The sequence below is a fragment of the Polyergus mexicanus genome, unplaced genomic scaffold (genome assembly GCF_030449975.1).
Source record: "Polyergus mexicanus isolate NDT 795.1 unplaced genomic scaffold, iyPolMexi1.0 SCAF_9, whole genome shotgun sequence".
Classification (NCBI taxonomy): Eukaryota; Metazoa; Arthropoda; class Insecta; order Hymenoptera; family Formicidae; genus Polyergus; species Polyergus mexicanus.
In genome coordinates, this window is record NW_027223329.1 from 8,158,685 (window position 1) to 8,186,267 (window position 27,583).

A 27,583-nucleotide genomic window follows, 5' to 3' on the forward strand; every position below is an offset into this window, starting at 1 on the left:
ATCATAAACTAAGGAATTTACTTGTTGCAGTATTCATTGACGAATTATCGGATGTTATGGTGATGTTTGGCATCTTGTTACTTTGCTTCTCATCCGACGGATCATTCTGTTCATCGACGGTTGATTCCGTATGTTCCACTAATCTCCTGATAGCTCTTTTCAAGCTATTTGCTCTAAAAAAAGCATTGAAATATATATCTCTCATTCTATATTTTAATACAATATTATAAATAATGTGCGTTGTGTGTATACCTAGACATTACAGCATCTCTCTCCATGTAACATTTTCTTCTTATGACTTTTTTTAGATTCGTCATTTCCTTCTCTGGCTTTTCTAAAGCACCTTTCTCTTGGTTGCTGCTCAAAGTTTCAGTATTTAGAATACCAATGTCAGTTTCTTCCACGTTATCAGACAAATAGTTTTCCTCTCTTGATAATGTCTGCAATAATAAGTCAAGTTTTTGCTGAAGAATTTTGCATTTTTCTCCCAATTGTTGGTCCCCTGTGTTTAGACTGGCTTCCAGTATATGTGTTGCAAAATCTTTCACTGTTTCGCATAAAACTCTGCAAAAAAACAGATCCCAGATTAAAAATTTTGTATAATTTTACAATTGCATATATATACACATGTCATCAAAGTTACTTACTTGGCACTAGATATAACTACGCTCTCTTGATCAGATTGCAAAATGTTTGTTATATGAGCAAGAACGCTGTCCTCATACTGATGAGCTATATTCGATTTTATAGCTGGATCAGGCTGATGTAAAGTCACTTTGTGACATGGCAGAGATATGCTGCGTTCGAACGTCATAATGCTCCATCGATCCAGCATTTTTGTACCTGCTTTCTCGTACTTTTCCAATAGCTGAGGTAAATGCGTGTCATCGTCGCACGATGCTCCCCAGCCTAATACGCGCGCCAAGTCATTTCCCGTTCCTAAAGGTAGCACTCCAACTTGGCATTGCTTCTGCAAATTTTGAAAATATAAATCAGCATGTTTTGTTACATATAAATAATTAATGTCTTCTATAGTGAATTTTCTTTCTAAATTACCAATTCTTAAATTAGAAAGATGAATTAGTCATGCATTTTTACACTTACCGCCTGTAAATAAAGTTAAGGAAGCTTCACATATAAAGAAGCTTAAAGCACACACATCAGTTTCATCTGGAATAAAATCATAAAAGAGACACGCCATGCAATTTATAATCAAAAATACGAAAAGATTAATACCAATGACTGCAATATTGTAAATCTGAATATTATAGTATTGTATATATTAATATATTGTAATATATTATAAAGAGATACATATGTTAAAATAAATTACAACAATGCTATTTTGCATTTCTATGCGCACACAATGCAAAAGATAGTAATCACTATACTAAATTGCTGTGCAAAAAAATAAATATGTTTAAGCAGATGCAGTCTTGCATAGATAGAGCATAATTAGACTCGAAAAAAAAAAATGATAATTGAACTGAAAAGTCATGCGCTAAAAGAGATAAATAAATCAAATTGTCGATTGTAAGATACTCACGTGCATTCCGAGTCGATCGATTTCCGAAAGCACCCAACCCACCGATCCATCTCCACTGCACACTAATATCCGGAACGGGTCAAAGTGACGGAACAGTCTTAATCTGAAAGAAAAAAAAAGATACAAGTTGTATATTGGATATATGCCTATCTATGCAATTAATAATGAAAAAGAATAAATTTCAGATCATTGATTGTTATTAGCAAGGATTTGCTTACCCTGGACCTGGTCCTCCTTTTATAAGGTCGAACACTTGTGCGGGATTTAGTAATTGTTTAAATCTCCTAAGAAACTTAACACCTTGATTGTCACCAGATTTACTGTTTACAAATACTAAAAGTGGACTGCATCCCGTAGGTCTAACAGCTTCCCAAGCTTCATCGCTACCTGATAATTATTCAATACACATAGTTTTATTATTGTAATAAAAGTTTTCTGTTGTGTATTTATGTGCATATGTTAATCATACACATATGTATTACATATGTAATTCACACGCAAAATCATACAATTATCATTTGTAAAACACAGAAAGTATAATTACCTATACTATGCAAAGCCGTAGGAGGGACTACACTGAGTTTAGCTGGTCCTAATGGACACTTGATACTTATGGCAGGTCTGCACGCTGTGTGTACAGTTGCTCTACACCATATACACCGCCAATCTTGAAGCCTATGAATAACACATCGATTTTTATATGATCAAACATTGTGTATTTTTTATGTAAAAATGCAATGTAATATATATACCTAAGTACAGAGCCACATGTCTTTTCACAAACAAAACATTTTGAGGACACTGGTAAATTTCCCTCCATCCACTGATGTGGCATTGTGATGTTCTACAAGAGAGATTAATTGTATTGTTATGCAAAAAAGAATTTTTGTTATATTTTTGTCAGATAATTATATGATGTATTATTGAAATATCCATAATTAAAATTATATATTTCTTTGGTTATCAATTCTTATATAAAAACATTTTTAATTATAAGATTTTATGCACACATACCCCATCTTGGTCCTCAATGATATCTTTTCCAATGGATGCTAAAGTGGTCCACTTGCAATTGTTTATTGCTTTTGCGCTACATCTCTTGTGCACTTTATATTTACAGACTTCACAACTTAAACCATGGGAAGTAACACCTGTAACAATATTGTATTATATAATCACTATGTTTTAAATAATTTTATAAAAATTTTATTTATGGATATGTTGTTATAACAAAGAAATAACAATTTCTTACCATGCAGAGCATCTCTGCAAACGTTGCAATATGTAGGTCTGGCATGATTAGTCGCATACCACTGATGGTTACCTCCTAGTAACTCGGCAGTTCCAGGATCACCCTGAGGTCGATTCTCTGTCGCTGTTCTTAGCGCGTTCAACCACTCCTCCATGTCTTGTCTGTTTTCACCACAGAGAACTAATGATCGAAGTGGAGTTATCACCTAATACATAAGAAATATATATTATATTAATTATCATATTCTATAATATTTATATTATTCTGAAAAGAATGCAAGCACAATGTCAAAAAATTTTAATTGAAAAAAATATAACTATCTACAATATAACAGATTTTTTATTTCTTTTTTATCATATATTTTACTAGTGTAAAATTAAAAATATTGTGACAACCAAAACAAAATTGTCACCTCTTTAAAAACAGGTATGTTAAATTAACTTCAAGGAATCTATTTTTGTTAAATTGTAAACCAAAACGTCTTGGTTTTAAAGACTAGAAATTTATAAATTATCACTCAGATTATCTTCAACTTTTTTTAACTGATTTAATTCTTGCATGTGGAGCACAAAAAGAATCGTGATTTAAATAGTGTTTCAAAAATGTAATATATATAAATAGCAAAAATATCATTTCTGATCAAGTATATTAATTATAAATACAATATAGTCTCATTCCTGTGTTACTTCTTTTACCCTGGAAATAAAGAGATGAATTTCACGAAAAGAATGGAGGATCCGTCATGAATCGATGGGTTTGCAATGCTCGTTGTTATTCAGTCAACGGTCCATTGGCTTTAAACAATCGATAATAGCATTGTTACCAGATCGCGCGATTATTATACGATGTAACATGTTCTGGCGACCTAATAACAGTGCCCAAAGATGCCGTACCGTCACCAGGTCATCACTCGCTTGCCTCATGCCTCGTCAAGCCTAACCTTCGCGATATCGTACCTTGAATCGGGAACGGGCTCTCCGTTGTTTCGACATTTGAGCTGCGACTCGCGACGCGTCGGCGACATTCGGGACACGATCCGCCCGCGATATCGTTTATCACCCCGCCGAGTTTACCGCGACGACATCACGCGACGGCGAAGAGTCGCAGCATCCGAGCTCGCTCGCCGCAGCGACGACGGCGATGGCGACGGCGGCGGCGGCGACGCATCGGTCTGTTTCATCCGCGATTCACGTCGTTTTTCTAATTACAGTTCCACCAGCGTGGCCTATTTCCCATGGCGCATGTCATGCTCTCTTGATCATGTCGTTTATAAATAAATGTCCCACGCGCTTCTTCGTCGCGTGTCACACGCGCCCGATACCACGTGCGCTTTCACGCCACCCCGATTCACGACTCACGAGACGCGACGCGACGCGACGCGACTGTCAATACACCGCATCCAGACGCCCCACGGCCGCCAATACACCGGCGGCGATCACGTGGCGCAGCTGTCAATACACCGGCTGAACAGCTGTGCCGCGAGGCGTTTATCGCTCGTGCTTATCCGCTGCCGCCGCGCGCCAAACAATGTCTACAACTCCAACGTGTTATATTATTGACAGGGTATTTTCTTGGAACTATGCTCGCTATCCCTCGATAGCGTGGGGTTTTGCGGGTAAAGTTCAAAAATTTCACTATTCCTCTGCCGATGAATAGAGATTGTTTTCTTCTCATAATATTTGTGAAATAAAGAAATAAATGATTCAAAGGAAAGATATAAGTTTCAAATGTATAGCTGCGGTTGCGCGATCGCGTAAATATCAATCCGTGAATTTTTCATTTTTCGTCTTTCCAATCTCAAAATTTTATTTTTAAAAGAATTGTCAGTTGTCGATCTGTCATCGTTCGATGAGTATATTCGTTTTTTGTCTCATGATTCTGTTGACGCCAATGTCTCTTATGCAACTTTCGCGTTTATAGAAGGGTAAATATTTCTCGACAAATATCTATCACAAGGGTGAATGATACCATTCGGATATACCGAGCCTCTTTAGCTCAGTGGTAGAGCACTGGTCTCGTAAACCAGGGGTCGTGAGTTCAAACCTCACAGGAGGCATTTTTTTTGCTCGCAAGGAAAACAATGAACTTTTCCGAATTATTCCATCAATAATCAATGACAGATTGGATCTCATAAAGTCACTATTTTCTTCAATGATTCAAGGATGATTCATGCAACAGAAAGTTGCTTACACAAAATTCAAGATATCTCGATAATAAAGTAGAATTTTCGTATATCCAGAGCGTCAGATATGCGAAGCCTATATTGAATTATTATCCCAGCTGAATTTTTTATTAACAGATTCAACCGCGAGAAGAATTCGACGATGATTCCGACAGTAGTGTCTCGAGACTTAAATTTTTCATAAAGGGGACGATTATTGGACATCGGTGCAAATCCGTGGGAATTATTGACGAAACGTGGGCGGACATGCTCTCTGACATGCCAGCCAATAGTATATTTACTTTATTGTCGGAGCCACTTTTCCAGTCTCGCGAGTTGGAAGTGCAGGGTGTTGGATTCGACACCAAGCAGAACAAAGAAACTGTACCGCGTCGCACCGATGATTGAATGGCAGGTGAGATTGGCCCTCTCCGTCGGTCAGTCGGTCAGGTGGTTCTTTTGTACGTTAACCGCGAATGTGATGCTTTCATCCCAGGAATCGCGATATCGGAATTCGAACGCGGTCTCTTTTGTCAATCATCAACCATCCGACCGCCCTATTCATCTCGCGTGCGGAAAAAGAAATGCGCGCTTCTTCGTTCTGCACAAATGTGCTCTCTCTCTCTCTCTCTCTCTCATATGATAAATACAATCGCGCGACGTATTATATTTTCCGAATCACGAGGGAGTTAGATAGATATATTGGAGGCGAAATATCGTGTGTTCAGCCGTGAATAAAATAAAACGCCGCGTTTGTGTGCCACTTGGCGTGTCGTGAAATAACGCGGGAATTGAAGTTATATTCGCGGAATTTTCACTTCGATAAGCAAGCTTAATTGTTTCCAAATAGCGCCGATATTGTTCCGTGCGATTGTTACGCAGTTCCAAACTGCTTTGGCCACCGGCTATTGTTCGGAATAACCCATCGGTACAATAGAAACGAGACACCCACGGCATGTAGATAGCCGCGACAGGATAATTCCCCGTTGAGTGCTTGTAACTCGCCCAAGCACCGTAATTCGCGTTCCGATAGCTTTAATAAATGATTTTTCGTACGTGACGCGATTATTGCTTGTAACGTAATCGCGAATCACCTTATATGTATATATCCCGCAGGATCACGCGTCGTGTATAGAAATAAATGCGACGGAGATAATAGTGTTGATGGATTTTCCTTGTAACTCCCGACGCGCGAATATTCATCCTTTTTAAAGATACGCGAATGGCGGTTGTGCCGAATCGCGATCAAGGGAAAGATTCTATCTTTCGCATGGCAATCTTTTTGCGCTTTCTTCGCAGTAAGCGTCGAAATAGTACGGCCGATTATAATCATCTGTACGCGACGTACGTGAGAAATTAGTTTTGTATCTATCGACGTACCCTTCGAGTTCTAATCCGAACTGTGAGAATACGGGTATACAAATTGGATCGTAATTGATTACGACGATATATAATATCCCATATCTAAGAACTTAAGAATAATCACTAAATTAACATAAAATATAAAGTCTAAGAAAATTATCAAATTAATCTCTTAATGAAGTTTTCTCGAGACTTTGAGAGTAACTTCTCCTCAAGTTTTTAAAAAAGTATGTCAAATCTTCTCTCTCTCTCTCTCTCTCTCTCTCGATTTTATTCTGGCTGTGAATAGTTCACACTTAAGATAAAGCGATTTTAATTCATTATCAACTTTAATTATTAATCGCAAAGCTTGGATGTGTCTGAATGAAGATAACAGGAGATATTTAGGCACGCATTTTCAACTAGGTCAGGCCCAACACGGATACGCTCTACTTAATTCATTTAGACGCGTAGCTGTGAATGTGCGAGCTTTCCCGATGCCTGTATACGTGGATTGAAATACCTGATATTATCACTCAAAGTGTCCTTCGTGTTAATAAAAATGCGAAAAATATCTCCACGATGATGAATGTAACTGGTATAATAAATTTGTTGACGATTGAAAATCGATTCACATTATACGATATAACGATAAAATATTCCTTTATAATTGTGCGTATAAACGTATTCTGAGATAAATCACGTAAAGACAAAAATTTATACGTTTATACTTATAGAGGAATATTTTATCACGTCGCATATTATATATCAATCAATACTGTTTCGACTATGTAATTTACCGCCAGATCTTTCCTAACTTATATAAGCATCAGTTTTGAAAACCTAAATTAAGCTGCGATTTAAACTATATGACATTAGGTAAATACTTTTCGTTAGCATGATCCACAAGACCACATATATATTTGTATTTATATAAAACGCGATAAATGACAAGGAAGACTAGAGAGATGCGGCTATTTATTTAGCTTGAATATATACCGAAGAAATCTTTTCTCAATGTCTCTCTTCTTTCTTTCAAGTATTAGATGAACGAAGGTAAGAAAAGCGGGAGCGACTTAGCGTAAGAGAAAGCCCCATCTCTTCTCGTTCCTCCTTTTTACCTTCGTCACCCTCAATATCGCGCGACAAAAAATCGACTACGTTCTCGGGGATGCTCCTCGTCCCCTTCTCGACCCTTTGCGTATACATCGCGCCATACATATTTTATGAACAAACGTAGCTCTCTCCTAATGTAAGCCGAGAGAGAAGAAAGAAAGAGAGTGAGAGAGAAGCACCATATAATTTCGGTGCGCGAGGGTTTCGAGAAAACGAGGCTGTTCATCGAAAGCTAGATTCTCAATATTGTATACTGGATGTTGCGAGCTTGCTTTTGCGCGCTGTTCGCAAATGACGCCGTGACCTTCTGACCTGGAAATCCATCCCATTCTAACGCGAGCTGCCGAATTCGCGGAGCTGTAGAAGGATCGATCGTCCCTTAAATTACCGGGTGCTTCGGCCGCGCTATTGCATTAAACGGGATATCGGGTCTTTCGTCTATCAATCAAGTTCACTGCGTATATCAGCGTTATGCGATAATATAAATGGCACGAGATCCCTCGCGATCGACAGATAGATCGGGATTGTAGATACATCTTCATTTAGCTAAACACACAGACATCGGATGATATTCTGTAGATTTTTCCGGCTTTTTAATCTGACGTATAGCAAAACCTTTCGTTTAACTGTCTGTCGAAAGTTAGACATATATCAGCGTTCGGAGATATATTTGCAGGAATTTTTCTAGTTCCGGATATATATATATATAAAATGGAACCTCTCTTTCAGTCCCGAGTGAAAAAACGACGTTCTAATGCTTATGGTAAAAAGAGGTCAGGCATCCTGGGGTCACAGACGCCCTGATATCCAGTATCACGAGTTACTACAAAGAAAAAGAAATCCTCGCATTATCATCACTTTGAAAGCGATGAGAATTTGTTCCACGATAGTGGAACGATGATAATGGTTCTTTTTTTCATTTTTTGTCGCAAAGTTACGATATGATGCGACAATTGTCATGGAAAAAAGTATCATTTTTATTATGTCACACTTTGTATTGTAAGAATCACAAAGACTCTAAAGTAGTGGTAATTGTATAGTAAAAACTTTTTTATAAATTCTTTTCTAGAAATATATTTTTCTAAAGAAAACTTTTATACGCAAAGAGAAAGTTTGAAAGATGTTTTAAAATAAAATGATATAAAATGTCAAACATCTTTTAACGATGCCAATTAAAAAAAAAAAAAAAAAAAAAAACGAAACGAGTTATATAAATAAGACGATTCGACTAAACAGGATTTTCGACGACAATTCTCGAAAAATAAGAATTTCTTTTCAATGCTTCCTCGCCGATATTTCGTACGAGAGGGAAAACGCGAGTATCGAATTTTATGGAATAAATAATTCAATACATCAGCAATTTATAAACGCGAAAACGAGTCTTAAATTAAAAATTAATCGAATGAGAGTGTGGTTTTGTTTTCAGCCAGTCACGTGCTATCACGAGGGACAGGACTGATCTTCGTCGTGGTATCATCCCCCTCAAACCATAGGTGTAATCTAACGTGTCGTAGCACGAATTTATCATGGGTTCGTGAGTCGAGTGGCGTTCTCTCTCTCTCTCCCTCTCTTTTTCCTTCTCCGTCCGCTTTTAAAACCACGCACTTTAATTAGCACCGACCATCCCGGTTTGTGTCGCGACTCTCATTACATTATTCCGCATATGCTTTTGACTATTTTTAGTAGCATATAAGCGCGTGCAATAAGCGCCACCAGCTGGATCTAAGCACGGTCTTCTGCATAATGGAACGCGTATTTGCCCGGGAGGATATGTAGCAAGCGAAAGGTCCTTCCGTTCGTACGCGGTTACAGCAGTATGAGCACTTTGTCTTGCATCATTACAACTAAATATATATCTTACAAAGAGATCAAGGTGCATGTCACGTGTCATATTGGTATATATCGCATCGTTTATATATTATTCATGTTATATTATTCGCTCTCGAAATAATATACATATATCAGAGACACGAAATTCTTGAATGATTCTTTATAATATGGTATATGCTTGTCTCGTTAATTAATAATTTTTCATAAAATATAAATTGCACAAGATTGCTCTTCCACGCGAGTGCAATTTTTTATGTATTACGCGTAGCTTTTACGTATTTAAGAATGTAAAGAAAATCTCAACAATTACAAAACTCTTAATGCACGAATCGCATTGCGGGCGATAAACACGATGCAATTGAAAACGCGGGGCACCAAGTGAATTATTCGAACAATCTGCAGCTAACAATTGTGGCATTAAAATTAATTAAGTTCTGATTCGCGCTGATTTCATCACGGCGGGTTGTCCGGCACGGAATGACATCGGACTACAATACGGGAAATTGTTCCGCGCGCTCGGTCCGTGAAATATAGTACGCGCGTGCTCCAATGTAATCGTGTTCCTATTCAATTACGATGTGGCATAACGAGAATTTTCAAATGTACGAACGGGAATACGAATTCGCGCGTAATGGAACACGAAAATCTCACGTGTCCATATTAATACGAAGCCAATATCCTCCTCCTCCTCCTCCCCCTTCCCGCCGAATCTGCGACCGATTTTTAATGGACACTTGACCTTTGCATAGCCCCGTGTTTCGACCCCTGGTCTCCGCACCCCGCCGAATGTGGGTCGCGGCTAAATTACGGGTCTCGCCATATTTAACCAATATTGAGATAAAACAGCGAGATGCGTTCGTTTTATTCAGGTTCGCTCTTCTCTCTCTCTCTCTCTCTCTCTCTTCAAACAATAAAAACATGACATCTCGATCGCAATATATAATTTTATCCAATTAATTTCGCAATTAATTCTGCGATCTTTAGTGTTACATCATCCAACAAAATATTCCCTTGAATTTTGCTATTCCATGTAATTTATAATCCGCACGGAGAGATTTTTTTCTGTTTATAAATATTATTTAAATAAAAATAATATATATATATATATATATATATATATATATAAATTTATTAAAAAATAATATATCAAAAAAATACGATATGTTATCGAAATCGATAATGCGATAGTTCTATTGTTAAATAAAACTGGCGACTATATTGGAGAAATATTTATCGAGAAGTTAATATTTTTTCGATCGAGTTACCGGAGTGGGTTGGGGATCGTCGCATTGAAATGCGGGACGGCATGAATATGTTGTCGGACAAAAAGCAGATAGGGGCGAGGCGCGAAGTTATATCAGGGAGTCCTTTTGTATCACACATACGTGCACGTACACGAATGGATTTCCCGTTACTGTAATGTACGTGTAAAAGGTTGGATCATTAGGATCGATGATCGCCGAGTGAAACATTCGGAAAATTGTCATCGACACCGTTAAACCCCACCTTTCCGATCCGTTGCGGTCAATAAATACGCATAGCTTCTAAATCTAAATCGTTTTGTAATTGAGCGATCAAGAAGCGTTTATTCTCTCTAATCCCTTTGTTCGTATCATTTTTCTTTTTTTTTGTTTTTGAAACAATGACTACCAATTACATGTTTCGTAAAAAGTAATTAAAAGCCATCTGATTAATTAACATCATCCCGTACCTTATTAACTCGGCTTTCCGCATTACTGACTAACGATAAACATAAATATTCCTCTATAATCAGGCAATCCGAATATAATTACTGATAATCCTATGTTTTACTCATCGCTCTTTATAATATTTTAATTTTCCGATAAAAGAAAAAAAACAAGAGCCAATTAAAAATTATCATTATTACATGATACGAGAAAGATTTTATAAACCTAAGTACGTATATATGTTAATAATTTTGTAAACAGGTCATATAGTTTAATTAAAGTAGCTTTATATAACAATCATTTATACAAATTTCTCTACAATTAATACCGCGACAATAGAATTTCGCAAACAATCCCGCAACGTCAACTATTACGCAACTAATGCAGCAGCGCGTAAATAATTAATCGTTCTATTAATTGGCTCTAATAGGAAACGACGTCGCACAAGCCGCCGCCCCGTTTGCGTTGCGAAAATGGATGTCAGTGTAGGGGCGAAGCCCGTTACAAATTAACCCCAAGAATTTGCGGCTTATGGCTACACGCATGCGTTTCTGTTTCGATTTTCTGTATTATGTATATTGCGCTGTACTACTTAAAAATAAAATTTATCCTACACGTCGAGGAACGTCGTTGTTTCTCTCCATTAGCGATAACATCGCATATGTACGCGTGTATCGAGCATTATGTTACCGTGTGCATCAGTATGCGCGCAGAATTACGTCTTGTTAGAGAGAAGTATTTGGACAAGAACAAGAGGCAGATTACGAGGAACTTCCCCCGTCCCAATTACGAGATATTATATTTCAACGGTAATTGTAACTCTCGTGATATCCAAAATAAAATGCCATACGCGAAGAAAATCGGAGCCAAGCGAAATAAATAGAAATATACACATCAGTTATAGGATTAAAGTCTCAATATAGAGGCAAGATCGATTAAAGAAACGATCTTACGTCTACTTCGAGATATACAATATATGTATTAGCTACGGATCTTTGGAAGAAAAAAAAAAAAAAAAAACACCGTACATACAATGCAGAGAGGTATACGTATGTATGTATGTACGTCAGTTATTTTCTGACATCTTTGACGTGACATTAAAGAGACGCTCTCCTCACCGGTCGTCGCTTTTTTTTTTTTTTTTACGCGGTATTAAATGTATCAGATTTTTTTCCACGAAACACACAGAGGCGTTTAGAATTTCTATGACGTCGATTTATGACGGCATTCCGGACGATGGGAAAATGCTGCCATCGCTGAGAAAATGTCGTAACACGCCGGACGATAGAGACGAATAGCCGATTATGTTTTGCGGCCGCGTATTTTCCGCGTGCGATAAACGCGTCAATTCGCGCGTCAAAGGCATAGGCGCTTTTCATATGCTATAAATAAATGCGGCATGTAGGTGGTGATTCGACGCACGCAATGTGCATCGTGCACAGAGAGTCTACACAAATATCTATATTTATTAATTTAAGCATACATCTCTCACGCGGGTCATCTTATGCTCCCTTATGTGCAGCTAAAAATATCTAAACGGCTAGATCAAAGTAATTCGAGAAAGAGAGAGAGAGAGAGAGAGAGAGAGAGAGAGAATGCTAATTAACACGTACGACAATTTTACATATATAATTTCCGAATTGCGTCTTGCGTCGCGAAATTTCAAGAGCGACCGCGATGCGAGCGAGAGTGTCGCTATTTAAATAGTCGTATCGTTTTATTCCGCTCGACGGTTTTAATTGGACACTGGAGCGAGTGTGGCACGGGATTAACGGATCGATATTGTAGTTAATTAAGGATTTTTCCGAAATGGCATTCTCAAAACAGAGATCGTCTAAATCATACATTCGTTAGCGATTCTTGATAGTAGAGCGGAGAGCACTTCGCGTGCATGTATGTGTTTGCATTTGTAGCAATAATGCAATGTCGTAAATGCGGTTTGTTTTCTACAAAGAGATAGAAACGCACCCGTTCTTCTTCCAAAGAGCCGTGCTTTATCACTCTTTTGCCCTTTGTTGGAAAAAGTTCGACGGGAAATGCCTTCGAGAATCTATCGTCCGTGAAAGGGTTCGCGATGTTACGTACGTTTTGATACAAGCGACCGCAAATATATACTATATCCCCAATAAGGGATGGGTATATATATATAGTGAAAACAATTATAGAGCGTACGAGGGGAAAATGTTTCGCAACCGCAAGAGAAACATCTAGCTTTTCCTTCAAATTGTCAAGATTGCGCTTTAGCGATAGATCGCGCCGTATTTGTAGAACATACATACAGAGAGAGGGATGTTATCCTGATTCGATAACAGTAGCTTTCAACTATTTCATCTTACGTCTTGTCTTACGTACTCTCGTCTCGTATTTTTATTTTCGATTAACAGAGAGATCTATACATCTCGAGTTTTCGATTTATACTATGTGTCATGGCTAAATGCATTTTAGATTGCAATGTACGGGAAAAATGTGCGTGTAAAATAAACGCAGGAAGAGGACGCGAGGAAAATCATTGCGAGATTGCTGAAATTATCATTATAAACGTGGTAATGAAAAGAAGAAGACTCTGGATGTGACAGCTGCGCGAAAGAATCTTGTAAAAGGGTATCCTTTTTTACAAATGAATTGCACGACAATGAAAATAGCTGAACCAACTCGTAAACGACTCGTTTTCCTCGGGACTTTTATGTAACAGCCGCATCCATCTTCATTCGTTCTCCTTCGTGGAAGACGGATGTATAGCGGGAGTTCGATTCTTAAATTGAACTGATTGCACGAGGCAATGATGCCCGTCCGTTCCCTTCTCGTTCCCCTCTGCTTGCTATGAGTTTAACATTCTATAAATTCTACTCGGCGAGAAACGTGCCGATAAAGTTTCAGCAAAATAGCGAAGAATTCTAAAGATATTTCGCACGATCGACTATTACATTCAATGAAAGTCACGGTCAGTACTTTAATCCTTTACTACGGCACACGTAAAATTGTTTCTTTTTTTTTTTCGAAAATTTCCGATAAATAAAATGGAGATACAATCTGCACGAGTCTATACTTTTACGAGTTAAATATATTATTTCCATAATAACCGATACGAGATAACAATGGTATAATATTAAACGTTACATAAATTTAACAGCGCGAAAGAAGTTTGAATTGATATCTCTTCAAAATTTTTTCACTCGTGCGCTCTTAAATCCGTAGAATTCTCAATCCTAACTGGATATGCGATGTCCATAGGGGTAAAGAGTTAAAAGTGACGTTATAACGAGAAATAATACATAAAAAGAGGCTATTTTGACACACCCACGACATGGCAATTTCGCGGCCGCAATCTCGTTACGAATAACGTAAGACTACGTGGGAGATCTCGTTTATCGTCTCTCTAACGTTTAACGTAAACGCGTAACATAAGTAACGACGGTCGTATAAATTGACGTGCGTAAGAGATATCGTAACAATATAAAAATTCCACGGCAACAAGCGACGCTGAAAGAAATGCGGGATCAGAATCTGTTGAAGTGGCATTGTACGTCATACATCAACTAGTTCTGGCGCGATAGTCCGAGTAGAGAAATGCAGAGTGAGCGAAATTATCATACTAATTCTGATATATATTCTCGGTGTATCTCAATGATAGATACACAAAGTCAAAACTTCATCTCGCGCAAGTGGAGTGTGTCATGTTCCAAAACCATCGAATATCCCTTTCGCGCGATTAACTCTCTGTGATAGTTGCAATTAACAGAGTAATTTGAGTTTTATCTTATACATATATATATATATATATAATATTTGGCAGAACATTATAAAATTTTAATTGACACACCCTATACGTATAATATTATATTTGACACATTTCATAATTATAATTTTACAATGTTCCGTCAAACGATAAAAAATTTTACGAGAAATTTGCCCGAGATCGATTCCGGCAGCGAATAGCGTGACTCGGCTTAACTTCGTTAATGGGCATTAAAATGGCCAGCAGATATTACATCGCGGATATTACTTGCACACCTGCACGTGCTATTATTGCAGCCCCTTATCGCAATTGGATGCTCGTTAAAAATTCATCTCGATTCTCGTACAACGCGGATATTCCGAGCGCCAGAATGCAACGGCACTTTCCGGAATGCCCTTATAAGTTTTTCTAAGCACAGCCGGAAGTGCTATAAAGGAGATTTAGGAGTACTATTTAAAGGATGTTCCAGATACATCGTGTCAGTTTTCAGTGAATATTTTGGCGAAAATATCGAGGAAGGAAAAAAGATAGAAAGAGAGAATCCATTTTTCATTAAAAATTCGATAAATTTGAATTATGACTAATATGCAAAATTAAATATTTCAACAATTAATCCCTCGATAATTTGGGACCAAAGTAAAGCACCACTGAAATTAAAAGACATCGGTATCCCCCGTTATCCGTTTCCATTAAACTTTAACTTGTCAGCTGTGTAAAATCATTTATATTCCGACATTGAGAGAAAGAGAGTGAAGAGAAAGATCGATCTTCGGATAAGACACGCGCCTGCATTTAGCTGCACATAGTTATGTGTCACCGTTTATAAACAAATTCTAGGACAAGCACGTTCACAAATGTCACAGGCTATTCTTATCGCGTGCCGAGTTGGACAATCGCGGACAGTCCCGAACTTGTCCATTTGTGCGATAACACTGGTTCGCTGGATCGATTGAACAAATGTTTTGGGTTGTTAATAGGATTTAGAGTACCACACCAGAATCCTCCGCAATGGGATCTGGATATAAAATAGCTATATGTGTATATATATATATATATATACATAATATTTATTTTTCTTTTCGATATACAACTCATTCGACATGAGTTAAAAATTTTCATCGTAAATCCGCGATTCAAATACTTTGATAAAGGGCTTTCAAATACTTTTATAATATTAATTCTTTTAAAATATCACATTATTCTGTTCTTTCCAATTTAACTACATCTATCTCAATTTATTAATTCTACGATAAATAATACGCGATGCGATTTCTCTCTTTTAAATAAGATTGGAAAAACATGAATTTTTTAACGCTACAATTTCTCGATTCTCTTTATTTGCCCCCGAATTCCCTTCCGGCTTCACGACAATACTTTCTTTCCCGCGTGTGTATTTAGGTCTCGCTCGCAGAGGTCGTTGATCCGGTGCTTTTCTCTATTCTCTATCACCCTCGTGTACATTACGTCTTCCGTTCCTCCGAGGTATCAGGCCACGTCATCGTGGACCATGTTCTCCTCTCGTTTATACTGTCGTCTATATTGCATTAACCATCCCCATCCACCGAGGAAGACAGGAAAGATGATGGGAAGATCCATCTAGAACGTCTTTCCTCTCTTATAGTCTCATCGTCGCTTCTGTTTACCTTCATTGTGTCGCTATATCACTCGGACCGAGCTGTATAAACACATCCCGTTACACGGCTGATGCTGTGTCCCAGACGCAACACTGAAAACCGAATCGATACGGAAAATGAATCTCGTCGGGTACACATCCGCACGCGCCGCACCTGTTTGTCTCTCTCTCTCTTTTCTCTCTCCCCACGGCTCGATATTTCTTCCGTATTGTATATACCCATTAAATTCCTATTTTGAGAGGAATCTTTCGCACGCGAGAGAGAGAGAGAGGAACGTTGCTCCACGGCTCCACTTTACCCACTTTATGATTTATTATGTGCGCGCGAGCGGGGATATGAGTTGGGAAAAAAATTGTGTACTCACGCAAATTTCTCATTTCCCGAAGATATAAAATTTTGAAGAAGTAAATATATTTTCCAGGGAAAAAGTTTCTGTTTCTTGCGGGTGAATAACAGATTGGGGATGAGCTTCAAATGATTCATGCTTTTAGTCATTCATCTTCCATTGTTACGCATCGCAGACGCTCGTCGAGGGTGAAAGCGAATCGAACTGAAAGGAATCGTTGTAACGGGAGCGAAGGACGAGAAGGATTTCAAACTGAGAGCGAGAGTCAAGAACAGAATCTGTTAATAAGACGCGATACTCGGATTAGAGGCGAACGTTGACAAGGATTTTGCGCGAGAAATTTGGTCCTTAATCGTCGCGAAAAGAAATTGTAGTGTCGTGTCGGCAATGTTAACTAATAAACTGAGAGAAATACATTGTCTGGAGACGCGGGGAAGAATGAAAATTTAATAAGTCGCTCCTGTTCCTCTCTCTCTCTCTCTCTCTCTGTCTCTTAACTCGAGTCTAACAATACCAGAAATTATTCACCGAACCTGCTTAATGGAACGTCCAGTACCTGACTTGGCCCGGATCCAGCCCGGATTAAGCCTAAGATTCAACCGGGAATTCAAAACAAATTTTGCTCGGGGCCCGAACGAGATTCAGCGCGGACTTAATCTGGATCTGACCTGGACCAGTTTGGATCGATAGTATACAACATAATTTTAACTGAACTCAACTCGATATTGTTTGAAAATATTTATGACTATAAAATAATTTAAATATTGTACTTTTATATATATAAATTATTTTATATTTATTACACAAGACGAGTGATTTCTTTTTAAAATGTATTTGTTAAAAAAATAAAATATATAATTATTAATTTAAAATTGTATATATATATATATTTCGTTTTTCAATGTCAAAAATCCAGTGTTATATTTAAAATGCTCCTTTAGAATCCACCGATCAATGTCCGACAAACCTTTTCGTGCCGCGGAGCGTGATACCGCTTTTTTCTTCGTATTTCTGCGACACGTGTATCAGAATAGACGTCATCGCGCCCCGAGTTAGCTGGGGCATGATGCACCCTCCTGACGCTTCCTCTTTGGAATTCCCGCCGACACAACGATGGAAATATAACAATCGCAGGTATCGTCTGGGGATTTAAATCTGTTCGACGAGTTCTATATATGACAATTCTGGCGCGGACGATATTGCGTTGTTCGATCCGCGCGATATTCGGAATGCGATCCCCTCGCTGAGAGATAACGCCTCTTTCATCCTAATCTCGAGATTTTCTCGGTATTTTATAATCTATATTATTTTACCAACAATTGTAAGTGTGCGTGTGTTTATCGATATCGGCATCATCACCGCCAGCAAACCGACGCGGCTTTGAATTCGGAATGCATTTCATGCATACCCAGGAAATTCTATAATCTTCGACATTTGCGGTGACCTTTTAATATCGAATATCAAATATCTCGATAAGAGAAAAGCCTCATTTTAGTTGAAAAGCGATTTTTAATAAAACTTCATCGTCAATTATAATTATAAAGAAATGTAATGTCAAAGATTTTCCTTTGATCTTTCCTACGTCATAAGCTTGCATGTAAAATGCACAAAGAGAAACAGGAAGAAATGAATTAATCGGGATTAGCGGGGTAATCGACGTCGGTGCAATCGGGCATTAATCTACTGCGAAAATTCCATTATGCGGTTCTTGTTAAATCTTTTTATTTTGCCGGCGTGCTAAATCGTTTTTCCTTTCTCGTCCTTCGCGAAATTATTCGCCGATCGATCTGGCGTCTCTATAACGGCATCGACGTCATTAATGTTATTATGTAATAAGGACCCCGTCTGGACTGTCGCGTCCAGGAGAATTGTCATTTATATCCCGCGAGTGACAGATGCGCGCGGAAAAACGTGATTATCCGAGTCGCGAAGATACAGGCGGCTCCTCTTACGTATTAATCTTACACGCGCATATTATTTGTTTTTATTCGCGATTATTAATTACAACCTAATGTGGTTGGAAAAGTTCGTGGCGTGTAATGTTGGATTATTGAAGGCTCTCCAGGGAACCTCATGCATCTTATCGCGGAGATATATAGCGGGGCTCGTTAAATCGCACGCAGATCATCAAATTGCATACACTAATTTCCATCTATATGTTTAATGCTGGAGGACATAATAGTAGAGAGTGCACCTCTCTCTGTCTCTCTCTCTCTCTTTTCTCTAGTAATAGCCTCTCTACCGATATTAGGCGATAATTCAATATTGGATTAAATGTAATGATTCTACTTCTATAAACTTGGAGCAATAGCTCATATTTATTGGCAGTTCGAAACACATCGTTTACGATCCCTAAAGACCCCGCGCGACTACGATCCAATTCCGATAATCGAAGACTCGAAGGACAGAGAAAAATCTGTTTCTCTCGACCCCATCTTGAGAAAAATCAGTCGATATCCTTAAAGATGCTGCCGGTATCCTGTTTCAAATACGGATACATAAAGACACAGTTTCTTTTCATGCGGCCATTAAGTGCTTCCACTCGACGTGTAATACGAAACGCCTGCATTTTGTCTCGAATTTAATGACGAGGACGCCCACGACAAGATTGTACAGAAAAGGACACGATCGGTCTGAAAGAAGTAATATTTCGTAGAAACGAGAGCGATCATCGATCGCTGCGAAATTACTCTCGTTGCATAGCTTTCCGAAAAAGATACGTATCAAACATTTTAAAAAAGGAACAACAATTTTTGTGATTTTTATATTATCTTTGCTATCCGATGAAAAACAGCAAAAGTCAAATTTTTCGATTTTTTTAGGAAAGGCAAAATAAATTTGGCTATCGGTATTAAAATAATTTACGTCAGAGAGAGAGAGAGAAGGGAAAGGATATAAAATTATGATATTAATGTATTAATAAACTTCAAAATATTATTAATTATTTTAAAATATCGTTAATGCGTTGTTAATTATGTCACAGATATGAGTTCGACCTAAGCCCTTTTCATTCAAGATCAAGCAATAAACATGCGCCCACCCGATGCGATGCATCTCGTCATCAATAAGTAAGCAAGTTATAGGAATAAATCGATATCGCGGGCAACTGGAACAGCCGATATCATTTTGCACTTGGCTTGGCGATAAGGAGAAGGGTAAATGTCCTCTATCCGAACCTAACGACATTTCCTGTCGCCGTTTCCAGACCGCGGAAACACAATCGCTTGCTCTACTGCTGAGATATCGATATACATGTAAGATTGATGTGACCGCAACCCCGACAATCGAAAAATGTCAAGGATACCCGTTGCACAATTCTTTTATACATCTATTCGGTAATAATAAAAATAAATAAAAAAGACGTGTATGTCTTTGTGTATTTGCATATAAACTAATTTGTAAATCACGATTTAAATTAAGATATACTTGATAAAATCGCAAAGAATATCTCAGAGGAAAAGAATTCTTGGAGTAAAGAAACACCGATAATCATTCTTGAAAGTCTTATCGAATCAAAAAGATTTGTCCGAGACATTATAATAAATTTATGAAAAAAAAAAAAAAAAAAACCAATCTGCTTACGACGTAACGTCCTTAAAGGATTAACTCGATCCATTCCTGTCGTAACAATGCCCACAAATGCTTTTTCCACTTTATTGTACAAGGAGACCCTACATTCTCGAATATAAGTAGGATTTCGTATTTCTTTTAAGGTATCAAAAGAAAAAGCTTGAAAGAAAAATCCTCTCTCGCAAAAACTTTCTCTGTCTAAAGTACCGTATATAAACTCCACACATCGTCATTCCTATATCAAACTTCTATTTGAGTTACTCTTCGCCGATATACTCGCGTATTACTTCGTCGAGCCAGCAGTCCGACTATATTCGCGCCTGCAACTATAAAGTTTCTTAGATTCATATCTCCGACTCGTATTATACAGCTTATAACGTCCGTTTTAATTTTTCTCTCACCGGAATTCGTGTGAATTATAGCAGAGTTATTCGCGCAATGTATGCTTACATTTACTAGAATAAAAAGTGCAAATACGAAGCTAATATAATTGTCGTATAAATTCGACAAAACAAATTCTCTCGATAAAACATATCAATGCAAATGTAATACGATTTTTCGCTGTCTATATATTCGCAATTACTTGTTTGCTTGATAAAATGCCGCGGCATTGTTAAACGCGGTAATGGATAATCGAGCGTTTTTCACACTTGATTACGGTTTACTCAAGCTAATTATGTCTCATATAAATAACAAATATTGATATTCTATTCGATGCAATCTCATATCCGTAAACCATTGTATAATCAATATTCGTCAAATTCTTATTTACACAAGTTTCGCGCAATCCTTGCGATATCTTCTCCCTTTTTCTCTATGAAATTGTTATTTGTTTAATTTATATTCTCCCCCTCCGGTACAAATATAATTTCGAGTTTAATAAGTAAATTAAAAAAAAACAGTTTTCTCTCTCTCTCTCTCTCTCTCTCTCTCTCTCGCTATGACTTACATCTTTAATAAATGTTCTGATAGTCAAACTTGTTCTAAAAAAATATAAGCAATTTTTATATATTGAAGAAGATTCTGAAGAAGAAATTAAAATGATCAGAATGTTTTATAATTATCAAGATACTTAATCAGTATTAATACTAGTATTTTGTACTATGCAATGAAAATTGCCACAGCCTGTTATTAAAATTAACAATACAATTACGGCAGATATCCAAGCCAGATTTCGTCGGCCGATCTCGCAGCCGATTACGATCGAGTTTAATAGTTGCGAAAATTTTGCATCCAGCTCAAATTTTCAACTCGAATCTAAACTTCTAAATTAACACGCGCATTAATTACATATGCTAATTACAGATTCTTCATCTAACGGATTTAATGGATTCGGGAATTGCTAGCAACTAAGCGCGACAGACCGAACGATATCTGTGTCTGCCAATTACTATGTTTTTCTACTGCGAACAGTGTAAACTCGGCTGAATTATAAGAGGACAAAAATATTCTTCATCTGGTTATACATATATATATATATATTAATTCCGTAGTTTTTTCATCTCAAAATCTTTACAAATTTGGGTTAATTTGTAATTCAAATTTAAAAGAATCACATGTGTGTATATATTTACATAGAAAATGAGAAGACTTATACATGTTTTATTTCATTCCTTTATATATTTTTTTTTTTATATGTAAAGAATTCGAAATTATATAGTGCCTACATGATAAGCCTCTTTCAGAGCTTTGATCATGTGTTCTAATCATATGTTAGTAAAATTAAGAAATTTGCTAAAAGTTGAATTGATCAGTTTGATTTTTGAAAGGCTCATATAATAATCATGAAACTGCTGCACGAGATTCAACATTACATGTTATTTTCATGCAACCGAATCAAAAGATTTTTCTCCTCTTAAGAAATCGGCAACTCTTTGTAGCTGCACTTTTTCTATTCTGGTATAATAAAATATTGAACATATCAAAGAAAGAAAAAAGGAGAGAAACCACAGCCGACAGTGCAGCCGAAAAGAAGAGGATGCACCGTGCGTGCTCTAGAATTCTAGAGTGCACTCACGTGGTTCTCCGATGCGATGGGTAGAATCTACGATTCGGTCGCGACGAAACCGGCCGGTCAGCCGGATCGCCCCGCGGGGAACTGCTGGTGAGGCCACAGATGCAAGACGTTGCTGCCGCTCTCTCCCCCTCTCTCTCTCTCTCTCTCTCTTGTCTCAGATTAGTAGCACACCGCCGGCGACGTTCGGCGTCGCGCGCCGCAACCTCGCTTCGTGCAGAGCATCGCACCCTATTTCCGCGTGCGGATTTATCGGCGGTCGCCGCTGATTTGGGACGTTGAAATCCTCCACGTCGGACCTCCTCGTCCTCGTGGCCGTCGCGCAACAACGCGCGGACCCGCGAATGATCCTAGCCGACCGCAAAATGACGGTCCTCGTTATTTCTTGCCGCGGGAAAGAATCGCTCTTGCCTTGGCAGCGACCGCAGCATAACGAATACGGGATTCGCGCCACTGGCTGCTCTGTTACGATGCGCGATAGTCGACGTTCCCTCTCCGACTGAGCGGATTTAACCGTGTCGAGTTGACAGCTCGACACCGCGTCGCGGTGGGGCGCTGCCATCATCGTCGTTCGGTGGGCGCGTTTCCATGGCGCCGCGCGGTACTCGTGACCGACTCGCGAAGACGTCGGTCAAGCAATTCCCGCCCTTATCTATACTCGTTAACGACAAGCGTGCGTAATTAATCGTTTACTATGGAATCGTTTTTATTTGAACGTAATGTGGATGGAGAGCCGATCCATTAATATCACGATAATATCGATGCGTGTGTTTTATCATTTACGAATTATGAGAGATTTCTTTTGCCCAACATCATTTACCTTTCAAAAAGTACATCATCAGTCCGTAAATAGCGCTGACTTCGGACGACGCCGCGAGGATTGTGTACTTGACATGTCGCCTCTCCGGAGAGTCTTCAAAAAATTCAATAATACAAGTGAGATGTATTGTTGTACCAGTGATAATACCAGTGACAACAAACGACGATGGAAACTGTCGAAATTTGTTTTTTATGTATTCTACGGAAATAAATAAGAGATCCGTAACATACGCTAGTCGTGATTATTCGACGAACGACGATACCGTGCAGGATTTAATAATTTTTGCGTGACACGCTCGTTTTGTTACCAATTTCGTCGATCAAGGTTGCTGCTGTATATTTATCTCGATATGGAAGACGATAGGAAGCAAAGTTTTCTTTCTTCTTTTATATGGCTCCTACGAAAAGATTAATCATACTTTTTGCATATTCCTCTACAGGAAAGTTAACAAAGTATCGATCATTATACTTTTGAAACCTATCCGCTATCTCTCTTGTAAATGACAAATTGCTAATGTTTTGACAGTCAAAACTTTTTGACTGTAGCAAGGAAGAATTTGATGCAAGGATAAGAACAATACTAATATATAGAATATGAGCTCGCATCACCACTTGAATTCGTCGTCCGGTGAAATAGATCACGTTCACTTCGTCTCCGAGGATATCGGAGCTTTGTATCTTTCCGAGGAATATTCGGATGTGACGTTAGTGGTAGCAGGTCACAAATTTTATAGCCACAAACTCATTCTTGCCGCGCGTAGCGAGTATTTTCGGGCACTATTGTTCGGCGGTATGAAGGAATCTATGCAAAATGAAATAGAAGTGAATGCCTCCTCGTTGCCTGCGTTTAAAAATTTGCTCAAGTATATATACACCGGGCGTATGTCTCTCGCTAACGAACGCGATGAGGTACTGTTTTTTCAAATTATTGTTAAAAGATGTACATGTAGAATTGTTTATTCTCATCATTTCGATTTATCTTGTTACAGATAATACTCGATATTCTCGCATTAGCACATTTGTATGGATTTGTGGATCTTGAAGCCGCTATATCCGATTATCTCAGAGAAATATTAAACATAAAGAATATATGTTCAATTCTGGATACTGCACTTTTGTATCAGTTGAAATTTCTAACTAATGTTAGTATGATTTATTTTTATTCTGTAACATAAGATTTGTACATACAATTAATATCTATAATATTATATGATAATTAATATATGATTTAATATCAGGTTTGTTTAGAATACATGGATAAACATGCATCTGAAATTCTTCAGCATGAAAGTTTTTTACAATTGAGCCCAACAGCTTTAAGTGAATTAATCTCCAGGGATTCATTCTATGCACCAGAGTTAGACATTTTTTTAGCTGTAGATTCGTGGGTCAAAGCCAATCCCGAAGTTAATAATAGGGAAGTCATAGGTAATTTCTATATAGAAATATTAATATTTTTCGTGTGTTAAATGATAAATTTGTTTATCACTTATATGTATCTTGCATATGATTAACTTTTTATTTGCAGCTCAATTAAGATTGAATCTGATTTCAAAAGTAGACCTTGTGACTGTCGTAAGAAAAGCCACATTCATAACAGACACAGATATTGTAAACGCGGTTTATGTGCAGTTACTAGGAAAACAATCAGAACTACCCTATCGCGGACGTTTGCTCATCGACGAAAACATTGCTCATCCTATGCACGGTGCCCAAGTGTTACAAGGCGAAATGCGTAGCTATCTACTTAATGGAGATACTAAAAACTATGATATGGAACGTGGTTACACAAGGCATACCATAACCGACACACAAGAACACGGGATTTTAATAAAATTGGGGACACAATATATCATAAATCATATTAAAATATTACTATGGGATCGAGATATGCGCTCCTATTCTTTTTTCATAGAGGTATGGATATTTTACACAGCAGAATAATGCAAAATAAATATACATTATTAATATATGTATACACACGCATACACCCACATAGTATATCTCAACACAGGGATTCGTTTTTCTGTTACTTTATTATTATTTGTTAAAGGGATCCGTGGATCAAAATGAATGGGTCAAGCTTGTCGATTATACAGAGTATTTTTGTCGCAGTTGGCAGTATTTATATTTTCCACCAAGAGTAGTTCTTTATATTCGCATTGTAGGAACAAATAATACAGTTAATAAGGTAAGTTTGCTGAGAATCGAATAGTATAGAAATGTCTTTCTCGTTTGTTTAAAATTTTTTTATAGTTATTTGTGTGATCGTGTTTAATGAAACTCGCTTTGCTTAATCTTTGATAATAATATAAAATTTAGTAACCTTTATTCTCAATATTTCTATTATAATAGTTTGATATTTATAAAACTGTTTGTTATTTTATTCAATAGGTTTTTCATGTTGTCCATTTTGAAGCACATTATACAAATCATACAGAGCAACTTTCCAAAGGTTTTATTGTACCAACACAAAATATTGCTGTTACAGAAAAAAGTGCATCTGTTATTGAAGGTGTAAGCAGGTATGTAAAATCTTTCGTTCCGTACTTGAAAAAATTCGCGCGTATCTATATGTATTTATTTTTAAACTGTATTTCTCTTTTAACTAGGGTACGTAATAATTTACTGAATGGAGACACAACTAATTATGATTGGGATAGTGGTTATACATGTCATCAACTTGGTTCTGGATCTATTCTAGTGCAATTAGGCCAACCATATATGATCGATTCTATGCGGTATGATTCTTGAATATTTTCTAAAACATGCTTATTGGTACTTTATTATGTATTAAAGTATAACATAAGTGTATAATAAATGTATTAAAATATTTTTATGAATAATAAAATATAATAAGTATATTAAAGTATTTAAATATTTTTGCATAGATTTCTACTTTGGGATTGCGATAATCGCTCCTATTCATACACTGTAGAAGTATCCGGCAATTCCTGGAGCTGGGTAATGGTCGCTGATAAAAGAAAGGAATTGTGTCGGTCTTGGCAAATAATACACTTTTATCCACCCCGTCCAGTAGTTTTTATACGTATAGTGGGGACTCACAATACTGCAAACGAGGTTTCTACAGAAATCTTTCTACATTAATCAAATTCGACATGATTTTTTTGTATAAGATATATATTTAATAAATAATTATTTTAAACATTTTCAGGTATTTCATTGTGTTCACTTTGAATGCCCAGCGCAATTTGATGATAAATCTCCGAAATCACCAACACAACGAGGGCATTCGTCAACATCGTCAAACGGTAACAATCCCTTACCTCCTCCACCTCCCGAAGTAGCTACGGAAGCAGTTCATATCGATAGCGATGAATAACTAAAGTAAAGAGTAAATAATATAATAGCGACAAACTCACAAATAATTCTATTGATGATTCTGATAATAATTGCCGCTCTTGTTGTTTGAGCTAGAATTTGGATGATTCGTTAAATGACCTCGATACAACTTCTAAGACTGTTCAATAATAATTAAATATCAGATCATAATTAATCATCTTGTTTCTCATTTAAAAATTCTATTTCTGTTTTTTCTTATCATCACTTTTCGATGACTCTCTTTAGGTTTATTTAGTACACGCGCGGCAGCTGCCAATTTCATAATCACAGATGTATACAAATTAGTCATATTTTATACAAATAGTCGATAAAATTGTGTAATGCTATGATAGATTTTTAATTGATTCTTATGTAAAGTTTTATTTTTTTACAAAAAAATAGTTGTAATATTTGAAAGTGTATTATTATTACATGTATTGTTATTACTTGTATTGTTATTATTACATGTACTATTTAATATTACTAGAATAACACAGACGCGCGCTGCGCGCGCGCTTTTATTTATGGACATTTCCAAATTTCTTTAACTTTTCTTTCCTAACTTTAAATTTGTCTTTAACAAATTGTCAAACTGTCAAAATTCTCATGATTTGACAGTTGCAAATAACACGAATGAAGCAAGTCGGAGCGCACTAACGAGACAGCCAATCAGCATCGCGGAAAAGAGGCTTCAACGCTTCGATATATTCGAGTTCGAGGTTTCATGCCTCTTTTTAGAAACGGACATGTGATTTCATGTTTTATTGAATATTATTTTAATTATTAATTAATGTAAAATTTGCAAACTATGTTGTAGAATCATGTTCCTTATTATATGTAATCATTTTTCTTTATCCAAATTATTGATTTTAATTATAAAGGTGCGTAAATATATATATATATATATATATATATATAATTGAATATATTATAATACTACACTCTCATATATATACACACACATATATATATATAATGTCCATCTGCCAATTCTTATACAATATAAGATGCTACAATTAATTTTTCCATACAAATTTATATTATATGTAATAATTTAACTTATTCTTTTAGTGTGTAATATATAATATTTATTAAATATATTAATTTATTAAATTATTTATTACATGCTGAAATCACAGAAGACTGTTATATCAATTGAATATATATATGAATATATATATATATATA

General features: G+C 37.0%; 2 protein-coding genes and 1 non-coding gene across 10 annotated transcripts in view; 2 read left to right on the forward strand and 1 right to left on the reverse strand.

Annotated features, from left to right (window-relative positions):
- LOC138936177 (diacylglycerol kinase eta) overlaps window positions 1-22,714 on the reverse strand; it is a 28,646-nt gene extending 5,932 nt beyond the window's left edge. For 7 of the 8 annotated variants that reach the window (XM_070301330.1, XM_070301331.1, XM_070301328.1 and 4 more), the window contains exons 1-10: window positions 3,755-4,146; window positions 2,799-3,003; window positions 2,561-2,697; window positions 2,299-2,390; window positions 2,091-2,221; window positions 1,765-1,933; window positions 1,547-1,649; window positions 648-970; window positions 253-564; window positions 22-173 (exon numbers count right to left, since the gene is read on the reverse strand). In XM_070301330.1, coding sequence (XP_070157431.1) covers window positions 22-173; window positions 253-564; window positions 648-970; window positions 1,547-1,649; window positions 1,765-1,933; window positions 2,091-2,221; window positions 2,299-2,390; window positions 2,561-2,697; window positions 2,799-3,003; window positions 3,755-3,790 — 1,660 coding nt within the window. In that variant the 5' untranslated portion in view covers window positions 3,791-4,146. Of the gene's footprint in view, window positions 1-21; window positions 174-252; window positions 565-647; window positions 971-1,546; window positions 1,650-1,764; window positions 1,934-2,090; window positions 2,222-2,298; window positions 2,391-2,560; window positions 2,698-2,798; window positions 3,004-3,754; window positions 4,147-22,237 lie in introns of those variants that run through there. The other variant, XM_070301334.1, reaches the window with a different exon arrangement.
- On the forward strand, window positions 4,783-4,854 carry Trnat-cgu (transfer RNA threonine (anticodon CGU)). Its single transcript has one exon. It is a non-coding gene; the product is annotated as a tRNA-Thr (tRNA).
- A 337-nt stretch (window positions 22,715-23,051) lies between the features above and the next one.
- Btbd9 (BTB (POZ) domain containing 9) lies at window positions 23,052-27,275 on the forward strand. The gene is made up of 10 exons (XM_070301336.1): window positions 23,052-23,962; window positions 24,043-24,195; window positions 24,292-24,481; window positions 24,582-24,970; window positions 25,107-25,244; window positions 25,448-25,578; window positions 25,666-25,794; window positions 25,945-26,134; window positions 26,229-26,325; window positions 27,014-27,275. Exons 1-10 carry the CDS (start codon window positions 23,648-23,650, stop codon window positions 27,145-27,147), a joined length of 1,866 nt encoding a protein of 621 aa, XP_070157437.1. The 5' UTR covers window positions 23,052-23,647; the 3' UTR covers window positions 27,148-27,275.
- Window positions 27,276-27,583: the final 308 nt, after the last annotated feature.